The 19,781-nt window shown below is 50.1% G+C and overlaps 1 protein-coding gene across 1 annotated transcript; it reads left to right on the plus strand.

Moving 5' to 3' along the window:
- On the plus strand, positions 1–12,693 carry MCM2 (minichromosome maintenance complex component 2). Its single transcript, XM_085072592.1, has 16 exons — positions 1–86; positions 520–707; positions 1,286–1,461; positions 2,098–2,361; positions 3,371–3,590; positions 3,841–4,048; positions 4,798–4,932; positions 5,132–5,323; positions 6,460–6,553; positions 7,087–7,337; positions 7,592–7,718; positions 7,936–8,048; positions 8,226–8,468; positions 9,253–9,435; positions 10,577–10,732; positions 11,633–12,693. Exons 1-16 carry the CDS (start codon positions 81–83, stop codon positions 11,741–11,743), a joined length of 2,667 nt encoding a protein of 888 aa, XP_084928718.1. The 5' UTR covers positions 1–80; the 3' UTR covers positions 11,744–12,693.
- Positions 12,694–19,781: the final 7,088 nt, after the last annotated feature.

A 19,781-nucleotide genomic window follows, 5' to 3' on the forward strand; every position in this document is an offset into this window, starting at 1 on the left:
TTATTCATGAGGTTTCGCGCGCTTTTGTGACCACGTGGGCAGTTTTCGCGCGGAATCCGGCGGGGCAGGAAGCGGCGGAGATGGCGGTGAGCGGCCGGGCCGGGCCGGGCCGGGGCAGCGGGGCCGTTGGGGTGCCACCCCCGCGGGCTGCGGGCTCCGGGTCCTCCCCGCTGCGGGACACTTGGCGCTGCGGCCGTGCGGGGTCCAGAGAGGATTTCGGGGTGGGGAGGGCAAAGGGGGTGCGCTCGGCGGGGACTCCCGAAACACTGGTGTCCCCGGCGCCGCAGAGAAGAGCGGGCCGGGGCAGATCTGACCCTTCCCCTCTGCTCCGGCTGCGCTGCGCTCGGAGGATGGGTTTACCCCCGTCTGCCCCCCCCCATATACTTCCATTGTCATTTGCGAGGAGGGCTAATTATGACTTATCGGTGATCTATATACCCTCCTGTGATCGCGGCCTGCATCGCCCAGGCCCCGGGAGGCACTGATCCCCCCGCCCTCACCCCGCTCCTGCCCTCGCAGGACTCCTCCGAGTCGCAGGCGGCGGTGACCAGCCCCGTGCGGAGCTCCCGCCGCGGCGATGCCTTCACGTCCAGCCCCGGCCGGGACCTGCCCCCCTTCGAGGATGAGTCCGAAGGGCTCTTGGGAACCGAGGGGCTCCCCGAAGAGGAGGAAGAAGGGGAAGAGCTCATTGGGGAAGGGATGGAAAGGTAAGGATACTGTTGGGGGTGGGGGGAGTCTGGCGATGGGGTGCTGGCGATGTCAGTGCAGCCACCAACGCGGGTGGAGGGGGCTCTTGGGCCTTTTTTGAATCCTTCTGCTGTGCTGGTAGCTGAGGTGAGGGGGCTGAAGAACTGCTGGAAGTGGAGAAAGGTCAGGGTATGGTGTCATTTGAATCCTGGGAGAACTGAGCAAAATGCCATCGTGGTCCAGGATGGGTACACCAGGATCTACTTGGATGCATGATGTGCATCCATCCCATCTCTTCACTCCTGCCGGCATGAATTTTGGCGTTTTTTTACTCAGCCAGGCCTGCCTGGCAAGCTGAACTTTGCAACACAAAGGCTTGAATGCTGGCATTCCTAACCATGCTGCTGGAGCCCTTGGTATTCCTAACAGTGGTGCTGAAGCCCTTTACTGCAGGACATCTTCCGTTGGGAAGTGCCTTCCTGCTCAACACATTCTGTCCTGCTGCAGAAAAACTGTCCTGACACCTGCCCAGCAGTAGCCAGAGGAGGGCTGCAGAATTGCTTTCCTGGCCTGATTCCATGCTCTGTGTGTATGCTAGGGACTACCGCCCCATCCCGGAGCTGGATGTGTATGAAGCAGAGGGCCTGGCCCTGGATGATGAAGATGTGGAGGAGCTGACTGCCAGCCAGCGGGAAGCTGCTGAGCGAGTGATGAGGCAGCGGGACCGCGAGCTGGAGCAGGGCATGGGCCGCATGAGGAGGGGACTGCTCTATGGTAGGTGCAACGAGCTGTACCGAGTGTGCCACTCTGGGTGCTTGATGATAACCCAGCCCTTGTGGGGGAGCTGGGCTCTTTACCCTCAGGTTAGCAGGGAGGTCTCTAGAGCTCCAGTGTATCTGGGCTCTTAGTGAAATCGCTGGCTGTGGGCTTGGCTGGATTCCCCAGTGCATGATCCCTTTCCTTTGGGCTTCCTAGGAGCTCGTTTGGTGTGTTGTTCTGGTTACTGCTGAAACAAAGTCAGGATCCTGGGCCTGTGTCAAAGAGTTGGGTTCAACCAAGCATATACTGTAGAGTTTGTTGATGTTGGTGCTCCTGTACAGACTTTTGTGGGCTGTGTGGAAGGGCCTTCAATGCACTTTAAGCCTGTTCCTTGGTCAGTGCATTAATGGGCTTGAATGTGTGCTGTTGCATACAAATCTTCCTATTCACATCCTTAAAGTCTTAGCTATGTTGTGGAAGATGTAGGAGCTAGTCTGGAACTGGATTTCGGCTGGGCCTGGGATGTCTCTTGGTTTGTATCCCAGGCTCTGATGTCTTTACTTCCACAGCCCATGCAATCCCCCTGTGACTAACCCAAAGAGTGGGAATGGGAATCCCAGCTCTTGAACCGTTTTTCCTTCCAACCCTCAGACAGTGATGATGAAGATGAAGACCGTCCTGCGCGGAAGAGGCGGCTGGCAGAGCGGGCTGCCGAAGGCATGGAAGAGGAGGATGAAGACATGATTGAGAGCATTGAGAATCTGGAAGACATGAAAGGGCACTCAGTGAGGGAATGGGTTTCCATGGCAGCTCCCCGGCTTGAGATCTATCACCGCTTCAAGAACTTCCTGAAGACCCATGTGGATGACCGTGGGCACAATGTCTTCAAGGAGAGGATCAGTGACATGTGCAAAGGTAGGGCTGGGTTGTTGGAGGCTCTCTCTCTCTTTATGTGGGTCACGGTACTTTGTGGTGATCCAGTCCAGAGGTGGATATTTTTCTGCCTTCCTGCTTTGTTTCAGACATTGAATCAGCACTTTAAGAAGCCCTGATGCTGGTGGAGATAAATGAATAATGGAAACATGTCTACTGTCTTCTTTGATTCTGGCTGACTAATTAGAAGGCCCCTGGCGTCTGCTCCTCATTAATATTCATATCGTAGAAATGCTAGCAGAAGAGTATGTGGGGCAGCAGACAGTGGTCTGCAAGTTTGTGATCTGAAAGAGACAACAATTGCTTGCTGTCTGCACCAGTTACTTTCTCACACTGGAAACTGGATTATCCAGTGAGGGGACACAAATAGACCTTGTGACTTTGGAAACCATGTCAGTGTTGCAGCCTTGTATTCTGACTAGGCGCTGCCAGAAGAAACGGTCATTAAGGCTGTCATTGATGAGTTTTAAAAGCAGAAATTGTCACATCTAGGAACAGCTCATGTAACTGCACTTGTTGTATTTCTTCTTTATATTGAGCAGAAGCTTGAGCAGTAGAACAGGATCAGTTTTATAAAGCTGGGAAATAAAAGGCATTTGTCTCATCCATTTCGATGAACATAAGACACAGGAGGTTTTTTTGCCAGCCATTCAGCACACATAATGTCTCCTATTAACTTCTGTTTCCTGGAGGTCTCTGAGAGAGTTGTGTGTTGGGCTGAGGCTTTTGAATCTCAGGGACACTGAGCCTGGGAAGTATCTGTGCAGAACTGGAGAGGAACAATCACAAGCTTGGTACTGATGAGGAGAATGTGTTAGAGAAATAAATTTAAAAGGGTTTTCCACCCATTTTCAAATTTTAACCTCTAAACATTTTTCAGGGAAGGTGCAGAGATCTGCAGGATTCAGGCTTGTCTGTTTTGGTGATCCTTTGCAAACTCCTTGAGGAGTGAACAGGCTGAAATTACAACTCACCCCATCTTTTTCTTAAGAGAACAGAGAGAGTCTGGTGGTGAACTATGAGGATCTGGCAGCCCAGGAGCATGTCCTTGCCTACTTTCTGCCCGAGGCCCCAGCAGAAATGCTGAAGATCTTTGATGAAGCAGCCAAGGAAGTGGTGTTGGCCATGTACCCCAAGTATGATCGTATTGCTCAGGAGATCCATGTCCGTATCTCCCACCTCCCTCTGGTGGAAGAGCTGCGGTCACTCAGGTAAGAGCAGAACTACCAGCAGTGGCTGTGGGGCCTGCATTAGGCTTTGGGGTGCTCAGGACTCACCTGTGAGCTAAACTTGTGGGTAGATCTAAAAGGATAGATGAACTTAGCACATGAGAAAAATCATACCAAGGATGAACTTTCAGCATCCCTGAGGTAAACTTGTGCCTTGTAGCAAGAGCATTTCTGAAGGGTGTTTTGCCTTCTATTCCCTGCAGGCATTCAGCATATCTCTCTCTTTCCTCAGGCAACTGCACTTGAATCAGTTGATCCGGACCAGTGGAGTGGTGACAAGTTGCACAGGGGTCCTGCCTCAGCTCAGCATGGTCAAATACAACTGCAGCAAGTGCAACTTCATCCTGGGACCCTTTTTCCAGTCACAGAACCAGGAGGTGAAACCTGGATCCTGTCCAGAGTGTCAGTCTCTTGGCCCCTTTGAAATCAACATGGAAGAGGTAAGAGGTGATGTGCTTGCCTGGCTGGGGCTGGCTGCTCATCCTGCTCCACTGCCTGTTCCTTCCAGACCTGCCTTGTCTCCCACCCTTGGAACAGCTTGCTGTGGGGAGAGGGGTCTACTGCTAGATCCAGGGGGCTGTGAAGATAGATCTTGTCTGTTTGAGCTCTTGACCTGATTGTACTCAGTTTAGCAATCAAAAGTAATTTATTGCCACGCTGTAGGTGTTTGGATTGAATCTTTTGCCACAATTATCTCTGTGGTACAGAGTTATTTATTCATATTTTAGAAATGCAGGCACACGTTGTCCAGCTCTATTTCCCAAGTTAGGTCAGTCTGTCCTGATCTGTCAGCTTAGGAAACCAGAGAGCAGAATCATTGATGTGGAGCTTCTGACTTTTATTCATTGCTTTATATTCATTGCTGACTTTTATTCATTGCTTTTATTCATTGCTTTGATACCTTTAACTATCAAAGTGAAGCATCCTTTTCCCAGGAACTGGCCCAGTATTTGGGTGGGCAGTGTGGAGGCTGAAACACAGTGGTGAGACACAGCAAAGTGCTTTCCTGTCCCCACTGTTGTCTATCACCCCCTGGAATTGCTCCTCGCAACCTTCCATCCTCCCATGTTCATAATTTTCTAACTGATGTCCAGTAAATCTTTGAATGGCCTTGCTGTCTGAGGTGCCTGTGAAAAGCCATGCTGGTGCCTGCTGGATTTGCTGGGTGACTTTGATTTTGTTCCTACAGACGGTCTATCAGAACTACCAGCGCATCAAGATCCAGGAGAGCCCTGGGAAGGTGGCTGCAGGCAGGCTGCCCCGCTCCAAGGATGCCATTCTCCTCGCTGATCTGGTGGACAGCTGCAAGCCAGGAGATGAGATTGTGAGTACATTGTTCAAGTATGGGGAGAGCACAGGGCATTTTTAAATTCTGACAGTAACATCACCAGAATATCTGTGGGAATGTGGTATGGGGTTGTTCTCAGATACATTTTAGCACCTACTTCTGTGACTTACCTTAAAATGGAGAGAGGGTTGTTTTGGACTGTGCAGGCACTGACATAGCATTTCCTGCTTGCCAGGAGCTGACAGGGATCTACCACAACAACTACGATGGCTCCTTGAACACTGCCCATGGGTTCCCAGTGTTTGCAACTGTGATTCTGGCCAACCACATCGCCAAGAAGGACAACAAGCTGGCTGTTGGGGAACTGACTGATGAAGATGTGAAAGTGATTGTGGGTCTGTCCAAAGATGAGCAAATTGGGGAGAAGGTGGGTCAGCCTCAGACATACCTTTTTTTCTTCTTGATATCTTGCCATCACCTGGCAGCTGGATCAGAAAGTGGTGAAACAGGTCAGATGGCCAAACAGTGGTTAAAGGAACTTTTAGAAATCCCAGTTCTCTCTGAATGGCCTTCTGTTGTTCTCAGACAGCTGTTGATGAGAGTCAGTTATAGGAGGGAAGTAAATAAGAAACTTCCCTTGTACTTTTGGAGGTCAAATTTTCTGTTTCTCCCCTTCCTTATCTTCTGTTTCTTCCCCTTTCTTCTTCTACATCACAACAGGGCTGGAAGCCAGGTGAGAGACACTCAAGACACTGCTCATATCTGATCAGTTTTCTCTCCTTGTGTCTTAAAAGCCAAGTGGGGGAAGTGTTCTGTGGGGCTGATGACTGCATCTCTAGTCTCCTAAAGGGGGTGTTACTGCTTAGCTTAAGTTGTGGTAAAGATTTTAGCTTTGCTTCCTCTATATGCTAAGACATGAATCCAATACTTGAAAGAATAAAGCTCCTGTACTGGTGCATGTTCAACCTCACAGGTTTAATCTCTCTGGGATCTTCACTGCCTTGGCTGTGCTGTTGTTACAGTGACTGCTGTTGCAGTGGATGCAGCAGCTTCAGTCGAGCCAGGAGTGTTTTAACATGAGTAGTCTCTAGCATCAGGTTATTTTCAGAATACTCTTGAGAAAATAAGCCATTTGTTCTTAATATTTTACTATGATGACAATTTATGTGTGGCATAGCCCATTCAGGTACTGTCATGTGCAATGAGTAAGCTTCAGATCAAGGTCTCCAGCTTCACAAGAGCTGATAACAGCCACTGTGATGTGCCTTGTGTACAACAGGGTTGTGGAGGCAGTGGCAGCACCAGACTAAATAATCTGCCATGCCTCAACAGAACCATTTTTGTGAAGCTCCTCTGGGCAACACTGGGTGGGTAGTTACCTTTGAAAAACACTCTTTCCAAAGAGTGTTTTATTATCAAAAAAGTTTGATAATAAAACACTCTTTGGAAACAGCAGTATCTTAAGAGTAGGTTTAGATATGGCACCTTGCTGATGTTCATGCAAAATCCTGCTCAGAATGGGAACTGGTATTCCCTGGACAACTCCTCTGGTTTCCCTTTCAGATTTTTGCCAGCATTGCCCCATCTATTTATGGACATGAAGATATCAAGAGGGGTTTGGCTTTAGCTCTCTTTGGCGGAGAGCCCAAAAACCCAGGTGAGTGTCACTTGTGTCCCTTGGTCCTGCCTGACTCAGGGGAAGGCAAAACGACCTGGGTTTGTCTGTGCCATTGAAACGAGAGTGATTAGAGTTGTCTGTGTGCTTGGTAACAGACAAGGTTTAACAGACTGAGGGGTATCTCTGAAGTGGCTGTTTTATCACACTGAAAACTCGGGTGTGACAGTAGAAATGGTGTGACTGAAAATAGCTCCTGCTGCAAACCTGGGCAAGTTTTTATCCCTGCTCTAGGAGGTCATGTTTAATGCTCCTTCTGGCATGGTTTGACCTTCTGGCAGCCTTATTTATTATCATGTACTTAGAAGGATGTGTTAGGATGTGTCAGCAAGTTTAGCAAGTCTGTTTTACAATGACAACTGCCTCCAAAACTGACTTCCTTTCTCCCTCAACTTCCCTGTAAACTGGTTGCCATGCCTGCTGGTTGCCCTCCCTTCAGCTTTGTGGTGCTCAGGGCAGGGTTGCTGCCAAGCCATGCACTCAGCTGCCATGTGGCTTTCCTATTGCTTTTTTAGGTGGCAAACACAAAGTTCGTGGTGACATCAATGTGCTTCTGTGTGGAGACCCTGGTACTGCAAAATCACAGTTTCTTAAATACGTGGAGAAGGCATCGAGCAGAGCAATTTTCACCACTGGCCAGGGTGCTTCTGCTGTGGGTCTCACAGCCTATGTCCAGAGGCACCCAGTCAGCAAGGAGTGGACTTTGGAGGCAGGAGCCCTTGTGCTGGCTGACAGAGGAGTCTGCCTGATTGATGAATTCGACAAGGTGAGCCCAGCTTCATCTCTCTGGGAAGGACTAGCTGTGAAGAGACTGATTGTAACCTCTGTCTTCTGAGGACGTTCCATAACTCATGGTAACATCACCCAGATGACCAAAGTTCCTGCAGTTTGCTTAGGCCTTTGCTAGTCCATAGTGCAGTTTGCCGCCTTTTCAGAGCATCTGGAGCTGATTCCCCTTGGTGTGTTGAGCAGTGGGGTCTGGACATAGATTCACTCTAAGTCACTCTTGCTTTCCTGTAGATGAATGATCAGGATAGGACCAGCATCCATGAAGCCATGGAACAGCAAAGCATTTCCATCTCCAAAGCAGGCATTGTCACATCCTTGCAAGCTCGCTGCACCATTATTGCTGCTGCCAATCCCATAGGTAAGTGCTGGAAGACTACAGGACTATCTCAGGCTCTCAGCATAAATCCACAGTCATGAGACCAATGGCACAGCTTCCCTTCCCTCTGCCTGGTTCCTTCAGTCTGGAGCAGAGATAAAGCAAGCTGAATAGTCTCTTGTAATGTGCTGGAGGTCTGTCCTTCCTCCAAAGCTCCAGCCTTGGAGCCTGTTTGACCTGGATTGTCTCTGTGACCCAGGTGGGCGATACGACCCGTCACTGACATTCTCAGAGAACGTAGACCTGACAGAGCCCATCATCTCTCGATTCGATATCCTGTGTGTGGTGAGAGACACGGTGGACTCAGTACAGGTAGGGGCTGTGCCAGGAATCTGAGCGTGTGCTGGGCTTTAATGCTGCTGTTGGGATGCTCAGCTGCAGCTGCCCACTGAGTTTTTTCTGTCCAGTGAGTGCAGCTGCCCACTGAGTTTTTTCTCAGTGAGTCCAGTGAGTGTGCTCAGTGTCTGTTAATGCACTACTCTCTTGTAGGATGAAATGCTTGCCCGGTTCGTTGTTGGCAGCCATGTCAAGCACCACCCAGGCAGCAAGGAGGCAGTGAATGGAGACACTAATGAGGTCATTCTTCCCAACACGTATGGGGTTGAGCCCATTCCTCAAGAGATCCTGAGGAAATATATCATCTATGCCAAAGAGAAGGTCCACCCCAAACTCAACCAGATGGACCAGGACAAGGTGGCCAGGATGTACAGTGACCTCAGGAAGGAGTCTATGGTGAGCATACTGAGGAAAGGAGAGAAGAGCCTTATGTATCTAGACTGCAAATCAGCCTGAGACTACTCCAGCATATGTCGACACATTCTTGCCATTCCCATCACAAAAGTCTGTGCCACTGTTTTGTGAGAGACAGGCAGATCCTGCAGTGTCTGCTGAACAGATGATTCTTCATCTAAATGCAGAGTCTCGCCTGTTGGTGATGTGTGGACTGATGGACTGGACACATGTACAGTGCCTGCCATAGCAAAGTCCTTTTGTTGTCACCCAGTCTGGCAGGCCCACAGGAGATGTTTGCATTCACTCAGATCCACGTGCTCCTGACATATTACAGGGAGCCATTATTATTTGTAGAAATGTCCTTCTCTTTTTTCTGTGGGATGTTTCAAGCTCATTTCATGCTCTCCAAGGGAAAGAGGAATTTGTTGAGGTCAGAGGGAAATCTTTGGAGCTTGGGGAAACTACCTTTTTTGATTGGCTTTTTGTTTCTTTAACTGCTAAAATTTGCTGGAGGAAACTGGATTGCTAATCTTGGAAAGACCCTAAACAGTGGCACAGTGACCCACAGCATCCCCTTGTGCTGAATTAAGATGAACAGGGAGGCTGTGCCACGCGCTGTGTCTGTGCCAGCAGGTGGCAGAGCCTCCTTAGCCTCAGTCACCCTCAGAGGTGCAGAGAGCTCCCTGCAGTGTGAAAGGAACTGGATTCTGGGCCAGAAGGCACCTGTCTTGCCCTGTGTCTTGTATCCTTCAGTAAGGTGTTGTCTCCTCCTCTTTGCCCTTAGGCAACGGGCAGCATCCCCATCACGGTGCGGCACATTGAGTCCATGATCCGCATGGCCGAGGCGCACGCCCGGATGCACCTGCGGGATTACGTGGTGGAGGACGATGTCAACATGGCCATCCGGGTGATGCTGGAGAGCTTCATCGACACGCAGAAGTTCAGCGTCATGCGCAGCATGCGCAAGGTGAGCACCGGCTGGGCTGGGGGCTGGGGCTGCACCTCACAATGCAACCTGCAGCCCTTGCGTTGCCCTGCCTGTGGGAAGAGACTCTTCCATGCTCTGCAGGGATCTGTGCTGTGGAGCCAGGCGCTGAGCCTGTGTAAATGCATTCCTGTGGGTCTGATGTGTTCAGGAAGTTCCTTGTCTGACCATCTGGGAGCCACTCTGGCAGTCACACTAACACTACCTGAGCTGAGACCAAGGCCATTTCACAGCTACACATACCACAGTCACAGTGAGGTTTCCTTACCAGCTTGACCCCAGGTTTCCCATGGCAGAGTCTCAGACATCTGGATACTTAAAATAATTTAATCATGGTGCAATAACAACAGCTCAAGCTGGGTGCCTTCAAGGAGGGACCCCAAACAAGGCACTGTTCCATGACTGCCGCTAATTAGTCTGGGGTGAGGCAATGTTTTTGTTGGGCCTGAGAAGGAAGTATACCTTGAGCTTGCTATTTTGGCACAGGGCTCCCACTGCTGCTGCTGCCAGGTGATCAAGCAGAGCAGGCAGTTTGTTTCTTCACATTTTTATTGGGCTCTCAGGATAGAGTTAACCACAGGGCAGTCCTCACTGTGGGTTAGTGTGCAGTCTGCCCTGTTCTCTGAGTAGCAGGGGCTGGCTCTGAACAGCTCTTGGCTGGCCACAGGCTGGCATTTATCCACTGCTGAGTGCCCTCTGTCTGGACAACTTGTAGCTTCTCTCTGTGGCCTCAAATGGCCAGCCAAGTGTGAGCGTCTGCTGGGGAGGCACAGGGCACTCTGGGTTAAGGAAAACTGCTCTGTGCCTTGCCCAGGGTCAGCCCTCCCACAGCTGTGTCCTCGTGGGCAGCACAGCTCCACAGCAGTGCAGTGCCAGCCCCCAAAAGGCACCTGGGCCCCTACCGAGATTCTAGATGGGAATAAGAGCAGGCAGCAGAGGAGTGTCATAGCTGTCAGAGGGATTTGACAAGGCCAAAGTCATTTGAGAAACACTAAGGGCACAGGTGACAGCAGTGTCATTAGGTTCCCCTTGTGCTCTGTGGGAGGAGGGGGTTGGTTGATGTTGGGCACTGCAGTGCATCACTGTTCCTGATCCTCATGGCTCATCTCATCCTCCCTCCCAGACATTCTCCCGCTACCTTTCATTCAAGCGAGACAACAACGAGCTGCTGCTCTTCATCCTGAAGCAGCTGGTGGCAGAGCAGGTGACATACCAGAGAAACCGCTATGGAGCCCAGCAAGATACCATAGAAGTCCCAGAGAAGGACCTGGTGGACAAGGTATGGGCTTATAACAAGCTGCCTCTGGGACTGGTTCATGCTCTCTCTGCAGCCTCAGCACCAGAGGCATTTGCAGACTTTCAAATTCCCTTCCTGCTCTATGATACCATAAAAAAGACTGGTGTTAATCAGCTTAAGCCAGCGTCAGGATTGTCTCCTCTGTATCTGCTCCTCTCTTGTTTGGAAGCACCATATTCTTCCTTCTCGGTTTGTATGCACCCCATAAAGTTTTGGGGTTGGAATGGTAAATCCTGTAGTATGGTGCTTATGCAGGTGAATGAGAACTCAAGTTCGCTAGCCATCTGCATTTAAAGAAATTGAAGAAAAAAGCAGAAAAATCTATGTGTATGAACTTTTCCAATCCCTCCTGAGACTCAGTTGCATCGTCCTTAATGCATCTTCATCCTGTCCAACGGCTGCACTTCTGACTCGGCCTTTTTGTGCAAAGTACTGACCTTGCTTGGCATTAAAGCAGTGTTTGATTCCTGGTTTAGTGCTTTTTGGCTCTTTGCATCAAATATGCAGAGTAACTACTTCCAAAGCCACGGCGTGGTGTTGCCAGGGTGACCACCCCCAGCCAGATGTCTCTTGCAAAACTCTTCCCCCTGGGTGAGGTTTTGGGGGCTTTTGGCTACGAGTTAGATTCTAGCTCTGGTGGAAGTCAAGGGACGAGCAGAGAGCAGACAGATGCTGAGCCAGCATCCTCTCTTGGCTCAGCTCAGCACTGCCAATGCTCCTTCCTCCTGACCTGCAGTCTCCCCTGCTACTGCAGTTCTGGTTCCTGCTGAGCAGCGCAGAGATTGCTGACTGTCAAATTTTATGCAGTCTCTGCTATGGAAGACCACATGGTTCTTACTTTGATTAAATAAACATTTACCTCTCCCCTCCTCCTTCTCCCAGGCTCGGCAGATCAACATCCACAACCTCTCAGCCTTCTATGACAGTGAAGTGTTCAAGATGAACAGGTTCAGCCGGGATATGAAGCGGAAGCTGATTGTCCAGCAGTTCTGAGGCTGGCAGCAGAGTCTGCCACGTGCTTCTGTGAGATGAGACCTCCATCTTCTAGCCCTCCAGGAATGCCACAGACATCCTGAGCCAGAGGGACTAGGCTGCACATCCTCTTGTTTGCTTTGTGCCTTATGGACTAAGGGAGTGCTGAGCTGCTGAAGACCTTGTAAACAGAACAGAATTAAGTAGTTAAATGCCCAGTCAAGTCTGTTTAGCAACTTTGTTCTCTATTTTGCCTTGTAGCTAAGCACAGCAGGGAGAGAGAATTGCTGGCCATATACATGGCATGTTTTCTGTTTGTTTGTCACTAGTTGTTACGGGCTCCTCTGCAGGAGGCACTGAGTGGGAGCATTCGGAAAGCATTATCCATGCCCCTTGGATTGCAAGCACCCTCAGGGATTCTCTGTTCCCATCTCTGGCGACTGTACAGCCTGATGGGTGATAATTGAAACTGCTTTCAACTCTCCATGAACCAGCCAGCCTCTCAGCTCCAGGCCTTCGTGCCTGACACTTGACATTTCCCCAGGTGCCCACATGGGTTGACCTTGTGCTTGGTTTCTGCAGGGCAGAAGGGGGGAGGCAGAGGAAGATAACTGAAACAAAATGTAGCTCTTTCTGATCTGAATGATGATCTGTGTGGGTAGTGGAAACTCCTTCAGTACCTGCTGGGGAATCTCCAGAAGCCCTGGTGGAGAGGCTTCCCATGCCTTACTGGGTGTTATCTCTGTGCAGCTGTCAGCAGATGTCAGTTTATGGCTGAATCCAAGTGCTATGTAAACTGAAGACCCTCTCTCTCTCACCCATTTGTTGAGGGTGAAGTACCCATGGTGCTGGTTTTTGGCATGGTTAGGGAGGAGCCCTAAGCTGGACATGGTCAGGGAGGACAGGATGGGCTCAATGTTCACATGCAATTTTCTTACTATGTGTGTTTTAAATACATTTGATTTTCAATACTCCTGTGTTTCTGTCGCTGTTGAGCAGCTAGCAGAGTAATGAATGCATCGGTTCTCAGTGGCAAGAAGGAATGACCTTTATTGTTTTGATTTCATCACATTTATAGAGTTCTCAAAAGTCACCCAGATTGGTCAGTCAGAAGCCTTCCCCCAGGCCTGATTGGCCAGGCCTGCACTGCCCAAGTTCTGGGACACTGTTCCAAAAACATCCAAACTTTATCTTTATTTACAAAACACAAGAAAACTTCTCATGGGAAAAACTGTGCTAGCCACATGTTTCCTTCGTTTTTGGTAACTCCTGCAGCTAAGAGTGAAAGAAAGAGCATAAGTGAGCAACCTTGATGCTGGCCCAGCTGCTCAGCAGTTTGTGGAATTGGGCACAAGCACATCTCTTATTTGCTCTTCAAGTTAGTAGGAACTGCCAGCACTGGCTCTCAACTCTAGCAGAGAGATCTGTGGACTGATAGGACATGGTTGCCCATAGGACAGTGCCATGAACACCTTTCCCACCAAGGGCCCACCTGCAGTGGCTCCTTCCCTGTCTTGCCTGTTTATGTTTGTATCCCATTGAGACTGTCCCATCACAGTATTTCCCACCTTCCTTCCTTATGCACACTTGGGTTAGACAGCCTTGATCTCGTGTCTTGGCTGCCACTTGGATTCCAGTCTGGGAGAAGCAGTAATCCCTGTCCAGGACACAGCTGAGCTCTGCAGTGAATGTGCTTTTCCTGGCCAGAGCTGCAGGACCTTATGGCATCTCCAAGCTCCTGCCTGAGAGTGGGAGAATTTGTGAGCTGGCTGCTGCAGTTGCGTGCTGGCCAAGCAGACGTGTCCCTGGCTGTCGACACTGCCACCGTGGGGTTTGTCACGGTGATATGTGTGCGTGTGTGTCCTCCCAGCCTGGAGGCAGCAGTGCTGGAGCCCTGCTGGGGGCTGAGCACATGACTCTCAGCCTGAAACTGGCTCTGCATGTTGCCTTCTCTGCCTGCCAGCTCCCTCCTGTGTATTTGTTTAACTGTTTTGGCTGTTTTTTTCCCTTCCCACTGAGTCTCTGTCTACCAGGACTTTCTGCAGGCAGCCCATAGACACACTTTCCTGGTATTCCTTCCCTTTGCCCCTGAACATGTGCCTGGGTCGGGTCTGTGCTGGGGATGGCCGAGCTGCTGTGTGCCTGCAACTGCCTGATGAGGTCCAGTGTGGTTCCTCAGGGCTGGCACAGCTATTAGCACCTTACCTCCTACTGCCAGAGGCCACAAGGACTGTCCCTGGGGACAGCAACTGCCAGTGCTTGCACACTGCCCAGCTCTGTGGGAAGCCACATACCTTGCTGGGGAAGGTCCTGGCCGTGAGAGCAAAACCAGCAATAACAAGGGATGAAACAAGCTTGTCAAGCGAAACTGGTGTGTTGTGGGAATGAATGTTGGGTGTGGGAGGAGAAAGAGGCTTTGTGTCACACTGGAGAAATACAAAATGCTTCCTAAATGCAACCTCGTGAAGCCTCTGCTATGCCTGTAGTGACCCACAGTTAAATAGGTGGCCAAACATGTTACTGCAAACCATGTGAGAATACACAGGAACAGAGTGGGACTCCTGATTTTCCCAACTCCTTGCCCTGCTGCTGGACAGGGCTGTTGACAGGCACCTTTCAGTTTTGTCCTACAGCTTTCTCCTGCCTCGTTTACTCTGGTCCCACCTCACTTGGCACATGAAGTGAGCAGTGGCAACAGAGAGATGCCATTGTTGGAGTCGCTTGTTTGTCATTTTGCTCACTCTGCCTCCCAAATCCTCAACACAAAGGCAGTTGTGCCCTCCCACCCTGTTGTGTTGCCAGCATCCAGCAGTGCAATGAATTCTTGCAGCTGCGCCCTCTCTGATGCTGGCATCAGCCGCTCAGTGGAGTGTTAATGCCAGTCTGAAGGCATGTTCCTCCTCTCACGGCCACTGAGCTTTTCAGGTTCCCTGGAGCAAGCTTTGGCTGTTGACAGCATCAGGTGTCTGGTCTGGACAGGGGTGCAGACAGAGGTGAAAACAGATGCTGCTTTGAGCAGGGACTGCCTTGCCAGGAGCCATGCTCCCACTGAACATAGTGAGGATTTTGCTGCAGGGCTCTGGAGCTCAGCAAGCCAAGCCACACTCATGGAATGAGGAGTTGCTCCCCTGACAACCTTGAGTTTAGCCAAGCTTGTGCACTTGGCTTCTTGCTTCTTGACAGTGCCCCCAGAAGCCAGGGACAAAGGCAAGAGCTGGGGGGAAGTGAGGTCTGTCCACAAAAGGCTATGCCTGGGCTCAGATGGAAGATGATAAGGGTGTTCCTTGTAAAGGAGACAAGGTTCTATGGAGACAAGTGGTGTCCATTCTTGTGGTCATCTTCCCCTTGGGACTGTGACTGTTAGCAAATGTTGGGTGAGACTGGCTTCAAAGAGCATCTGGATTTGAAAAGGGCATGATGGGCAAGATCCTGATCCAGTTTAATTTGAACATGCTGTGTGCACACTCCTGAGAGAGCAGCAGGGCTCTCTGCATCTCATAATAAGCTGTTTGACTTTAGCTCAACATGGAACAAATACACAACACACACAAACTGCACCTGCTTGGGGTGCGTGAGCAAGTGCCTGCAGATACCAGCTAACACATCAGCATGTGTGATCTGGGAAAAAGAGGGGGATAAGTACTTTCCTGCAAGCTCTTTCCTTCCTACCAACAGGGTTTAGCTTCTGCCTTTATTGTGACCATAAACCCACACACTACATCTGCAAGTCCTAGGCTTATCCCGTGTGCCACCACCATCTGCCTGTCAAATGGCAGATGCCCCCTGAATAGGTGAAATTCTGTATTCAGTAATGTGTGTTTTTCCTCAAATTAATGCCAAAGCCTCTTGGAAAAACTAGCACATGCAGCATTTCTGGACAGGCAGTGTTTTGCTTTCTCCCATGCCAGATCTTGGCTGGAACCTGCTCTGTCCATCTCCACTGTTTACTAAAGAGCTGTCTGGAAACTGATTGACAAGAACTTTCCCAGTGTAACTGTGCTCACAATGCAGCACTTGTGTTGGATAGTGGCATCTTCCCACCCTACAGCAGTCCAACCAGCTGCAGTTCAGCCAGGAGGGCTGTTTCAGATGCTCACAGCTCTGCCCTTGTTGACCTCAACTCACCTGAATTCCAACATGTGAAGACACTACGGGAATATGTTTACAGCAGATGTGTATCCACAGATACAGGTGAGTCACTGCAAACAGCTACATCTCCTACTGTGCTGCAGTGAGGATGCACTCTGAACTTCCTAGTATTTTTCCATCTCCTAAAATACTTTTCTACTTAACAAGGCAGAGCCAAAATTGGATCAGGCTTCTGCTGTGTTTTGCATCTATTATGCAGTTCTTGCTGCCATCACTGATTTAATGTCTCCATTATCATGGAGCTCTGGTTTGCCAAGGACTCCAGCCATCCAGCATGCTCCTCGGCCTCTCCTAAACATCTGTGAGCAGCCTTGAGGGGCTGCTGAGCTCTGCATCTTTACAGCAAAAGCACCTTGGAACGGCTTGTACTCCTTTCTGCTCATCTTGCAAGTCACTTCTCTCTTAAGGAGCGGTGAGGCTGTTGTGGGAACCCAGAGGAAGTGCCAAGTTTCTTCTCTGGATTATCTAGTGCTCAGGGAGATCTGACAATTATTGTCTAAACAGATCCTGTCTAAAAGATGCTGAAGAGCTTCAGTCCCACCAAATCCCATAGAAACCCATATGTAGGAGTGCCAATAGCTCCCATGAGTCAGTGAATGGCTCTCCTCAGAGCCTCTTCAGGTACAGGCTGATCCCTCCACTCTGAAAATACATACCCACATTCCAGCTTAATCAGCTATTAAAAAAGCAAGAGTTTTTCTGAAGAGGGCATTAGCCTTTTCAGTTTAGTAAGAAAAGCTATAAACCACCCGTGGGTTCTACCCAGTGAAGATACTTTACACATGGAGAGACAGGAACTCCCCCTCACCTTCTTAGGTTACTGCTCAAGGAGAGGTTTATATTGTCTGAGCTCTGAGGGTACTAATGAGCCTTAATTGCCCTGACTAAGGCTCTCCTGGGCCTCTACCCACACCTATGGCCTGGTGCTCTACGTAAGCTCAGCCTGGGGCCTATGTGAGCTTTGAGGGGGAAATACTGGTTTATGTCTCCTTATGCCTCCTCACAGTACCTATTGCTTTTGGCTGTGATCCATGGACTGCCTTTCTTCTCTTGGTTATCTTCTACTGCAATGGAACTGCCAAGTGATTCCTGGATGATGCCTGACTATGGCTGCTGTCAGCAGACCTTGCCTCTGACCTAGGGACTGGCTGGTTTGGTGGTGGTCTGGCTTCATGACCATGAGCTTCTCTGAGAATATGGACTTCTGGCTAAATCTGGGTGTCATCTCTGAGCTGCTTGTCTGTTTTGGGTACTGGAGGCCCTGTCCTTATGGCTGCTGTTCTCAGTTCCCTGATGTGTGCTGCTCAAACCTGGTACAGCAAGGGTTTGACAGTCACTTCTTTGGGCTCTGGTCATATCTCTCAAACAGGCAGAGCTGAGACTAAGCCCCTGTGCCTTGTCATCAGCCTCTTGGCTTTACTGGGCTTTATCCTGCTTGTCCTTCTGCCCCAGTCAAAAGCTTTAGAAGATCTTAGGCTTGCTGCCCTCATGACATCTTCACTTCTGTAGATTTTTCATCCCTTCCAGAAAGTCATTTGCTTACTGTCTGAGTTGATAAGCTCAACACAGAGATAAAGGGGCTCTCTAAGCTGTACAGAGGCCCAGATTAAATGATGTGAATAGCCCCAAAGAGATGTGCTCCTTTCTCCTTCCTGACTGGGGGCTCAAAAGTCACCTCTCATGTAAATGGAAGGCTGTGACCATCCCTCTGCATGCTAGCTCTGACACAGCAATGTGACTGGGTTGTCATTCCCCTCGAGTGGGGAGCTCTGTCCCCTGGGCTGTGGGGAAACCTGTGTGAACTTTCAGCTGGAGAGCTGTCTGCCACCTTGCCCCAGGTGACTCTGTTAAAGGTTATTCTGGCCCCTTAATCAAATTCAGTATAGCTGTGTGTTGCTGTGCCCTCTAGGAATCCACTGAGGTTTGCTGTCAGAGTGGCTATTAACGTAGCAATCAGCTTGGCTTTGGTGAGGAGAGAAACAGGAGCCTTCAGGGATGGGAGGCAGCAGGAGCAGAAGGAAATTGGGAAAGTAAAGCACAACTTGTGCCTGTTCTTCCCCTGCAATTTACAACAGGGGATGGGAAACAAGCAGGGCTGGTAGCAGCACTGTATTCCAGGTGAGCAGTGTGCCATCCCCTAAGGGGAGCAAGCTGATGCAGAGGTGAAGAAATGCTCACACTGATACAGAAAATCTTTCTTGGGCTCTAAATAGAGCAGAATCTAATTACAGCCTATCCTGGAAGGCATTCGTTACTCCAGGTCACTCCTCTAAAAGTGTTTATTATACATCTTCCCCAGCAGGATTTTGGATGAGAGCAGGAACTGTGGTTTTGCCCAGAGAATGGCTGCATGCTTGGGCTATCCATGAATAGAGCAGGTACTCACCCCTGCTTGGTACAGTCAAAACGTTACACAGTGTCCCAGAATTAAAAGGCTAAGTCAGCAAATGAGCATATATAAAACTTGTCAGAGGTTCCAGCCAGCCCCTCCCAGCAGACCCAGGCACTGCCATTCCGTGATGTTTCAAGACGCAACCTCCAGTCTCTGAGAGCACCCTGCAGTGATGGATGTCCTTGCAATGGCTTGTCCAGTGCCAGTGTCCCTGCAGCTGTAGGCTCCACAGCTCTCTGCAGCCCAAGCCCAGCCCACAGGGCAGCTCGTGGCTGGGCCAAGGTGCTCACCCCTGTGGGGGTTCCACATCAGAAAGGTGTGGAGCAGCAAGCTTGGCGCCTTGCCGCGTTTGCCTTGGCAGGTCCTTTGCAGCACCAGTGCTCCTGCAGCTCCAGGCCCTTTGGATTTCTCAACCCTAACTCTAGGTGTAACCCTAACCCTAGTTCCTAGTTAATTACCCCAGCACACTACCTGGGTTTCCCAGCTCAGAAAGAGACAGGAGCAGCAATGTCAGGGCCCTGCTGCGATGGCCCCAGCAGGCCCTTTGCAGCCCCACTGTGCCTGCAGCTCCAGGCTCTTTGGATCTCTCCAGCCTAACTTCAGCCCCTGATGGCAGATTGGCACTGGCCCAGAGGGGCTCATCACCATAGCTGGCACAGATTAAAGGGTGAGCAGTTGGCAATGGAGGCACCTGTCAAGCACTGGACACTCAGATCCAGGGGTTTAACTCAAGGTTCTGTTGCTCTCTCAGTGCAAAAGCCAAATCCCCACCAGATATACACAAGAGGTGAAAATCACACTAGAGCTTACAGACAAAGATATCAAAATTGAATGCTCAAAAATTAACCATCTTTGGCAAATGATAAAATACAACATAGAATGCTCCATAAAACCCCTCAGCATAGCAGTACTCAGTGTTAATTTAGTATTTACTCAGCACAAACCTAGCCCGACTGAGAAAAACCTTTACACTTATGAAATGCCACCATACCCAGAAGTTCCAGGCAAAGAGAAGTAGGAAAAGAAAGAGGCAGAGAGAAAGACCCAAGGAGAGAAGAGATCTAGAAAAACACACAGAGGGCTACCACCTTCTAGGATTGCAGCAGGGTCAGGACAGGAGCTCCTTGCAGGCTCCTAGGCTGTGACCATGTGCTGACCCCGTGCTCCGCCCTTTAAGCCCCATGGCCTTCATGTGCTGCCCCTCAGGTGGGACTGCTGGTGGTCAGGGCACAGGTGAGCACCTTGGCCATGCCCAGAGTCCAGGAGGGACAGCTCAGCCAGGCCTTGGGGCAGCTCTGGGGGTGTAGGGTGGTGCAGCCTCACCTTAGTAAAAATTCAAATTAACATATTGTGGAACAAGAGAGAGGTTAAATCTTCCTTTGTGCCTAAGGAAGTAGGGGCTGGACTGGGCAGGGAATTTTCCTCTTCTAGAGGGCTGGGATTCCAAAAGGCTGGATAGCTGGATAGATTATTGAGTTAAATTGCATGGTGTGCCACCAGCCTGCTGTGTCACCCAGC

This window comes from Lichenostomus cassidix, chromosome 12 (assembly GCF_008360975.1).
Source record: "Lichenostomus cassidix isolate B80296 chromosome 12, HeHo_3.0, whole genome shotgun sequence".
NCBI lineage: Eukaryota > Metazoa > Chordata > Aves > Passeriformes > Meliphagidae > Lichenostomus > Lichenostomus cassidix.

Coding starts and splice junctions, on each gene's coding strand:
- MCM2 (XM_085072592.1), top strand. Junction 3,591..3,840: donor GAAGAGCTGCGGTCACTCAG/GTAAGAGCAGAA, acceptor CTCTTTCCTCAG/GCAACTGCACTTGAATCAGT. Junction 8,049..8,225: donor ACACGGTGGACTCAGTACAG/GTAGGGGCTGTG, acceptor ACTCTCTTGTAG/GATGAAATGCTTGCCCGGTT.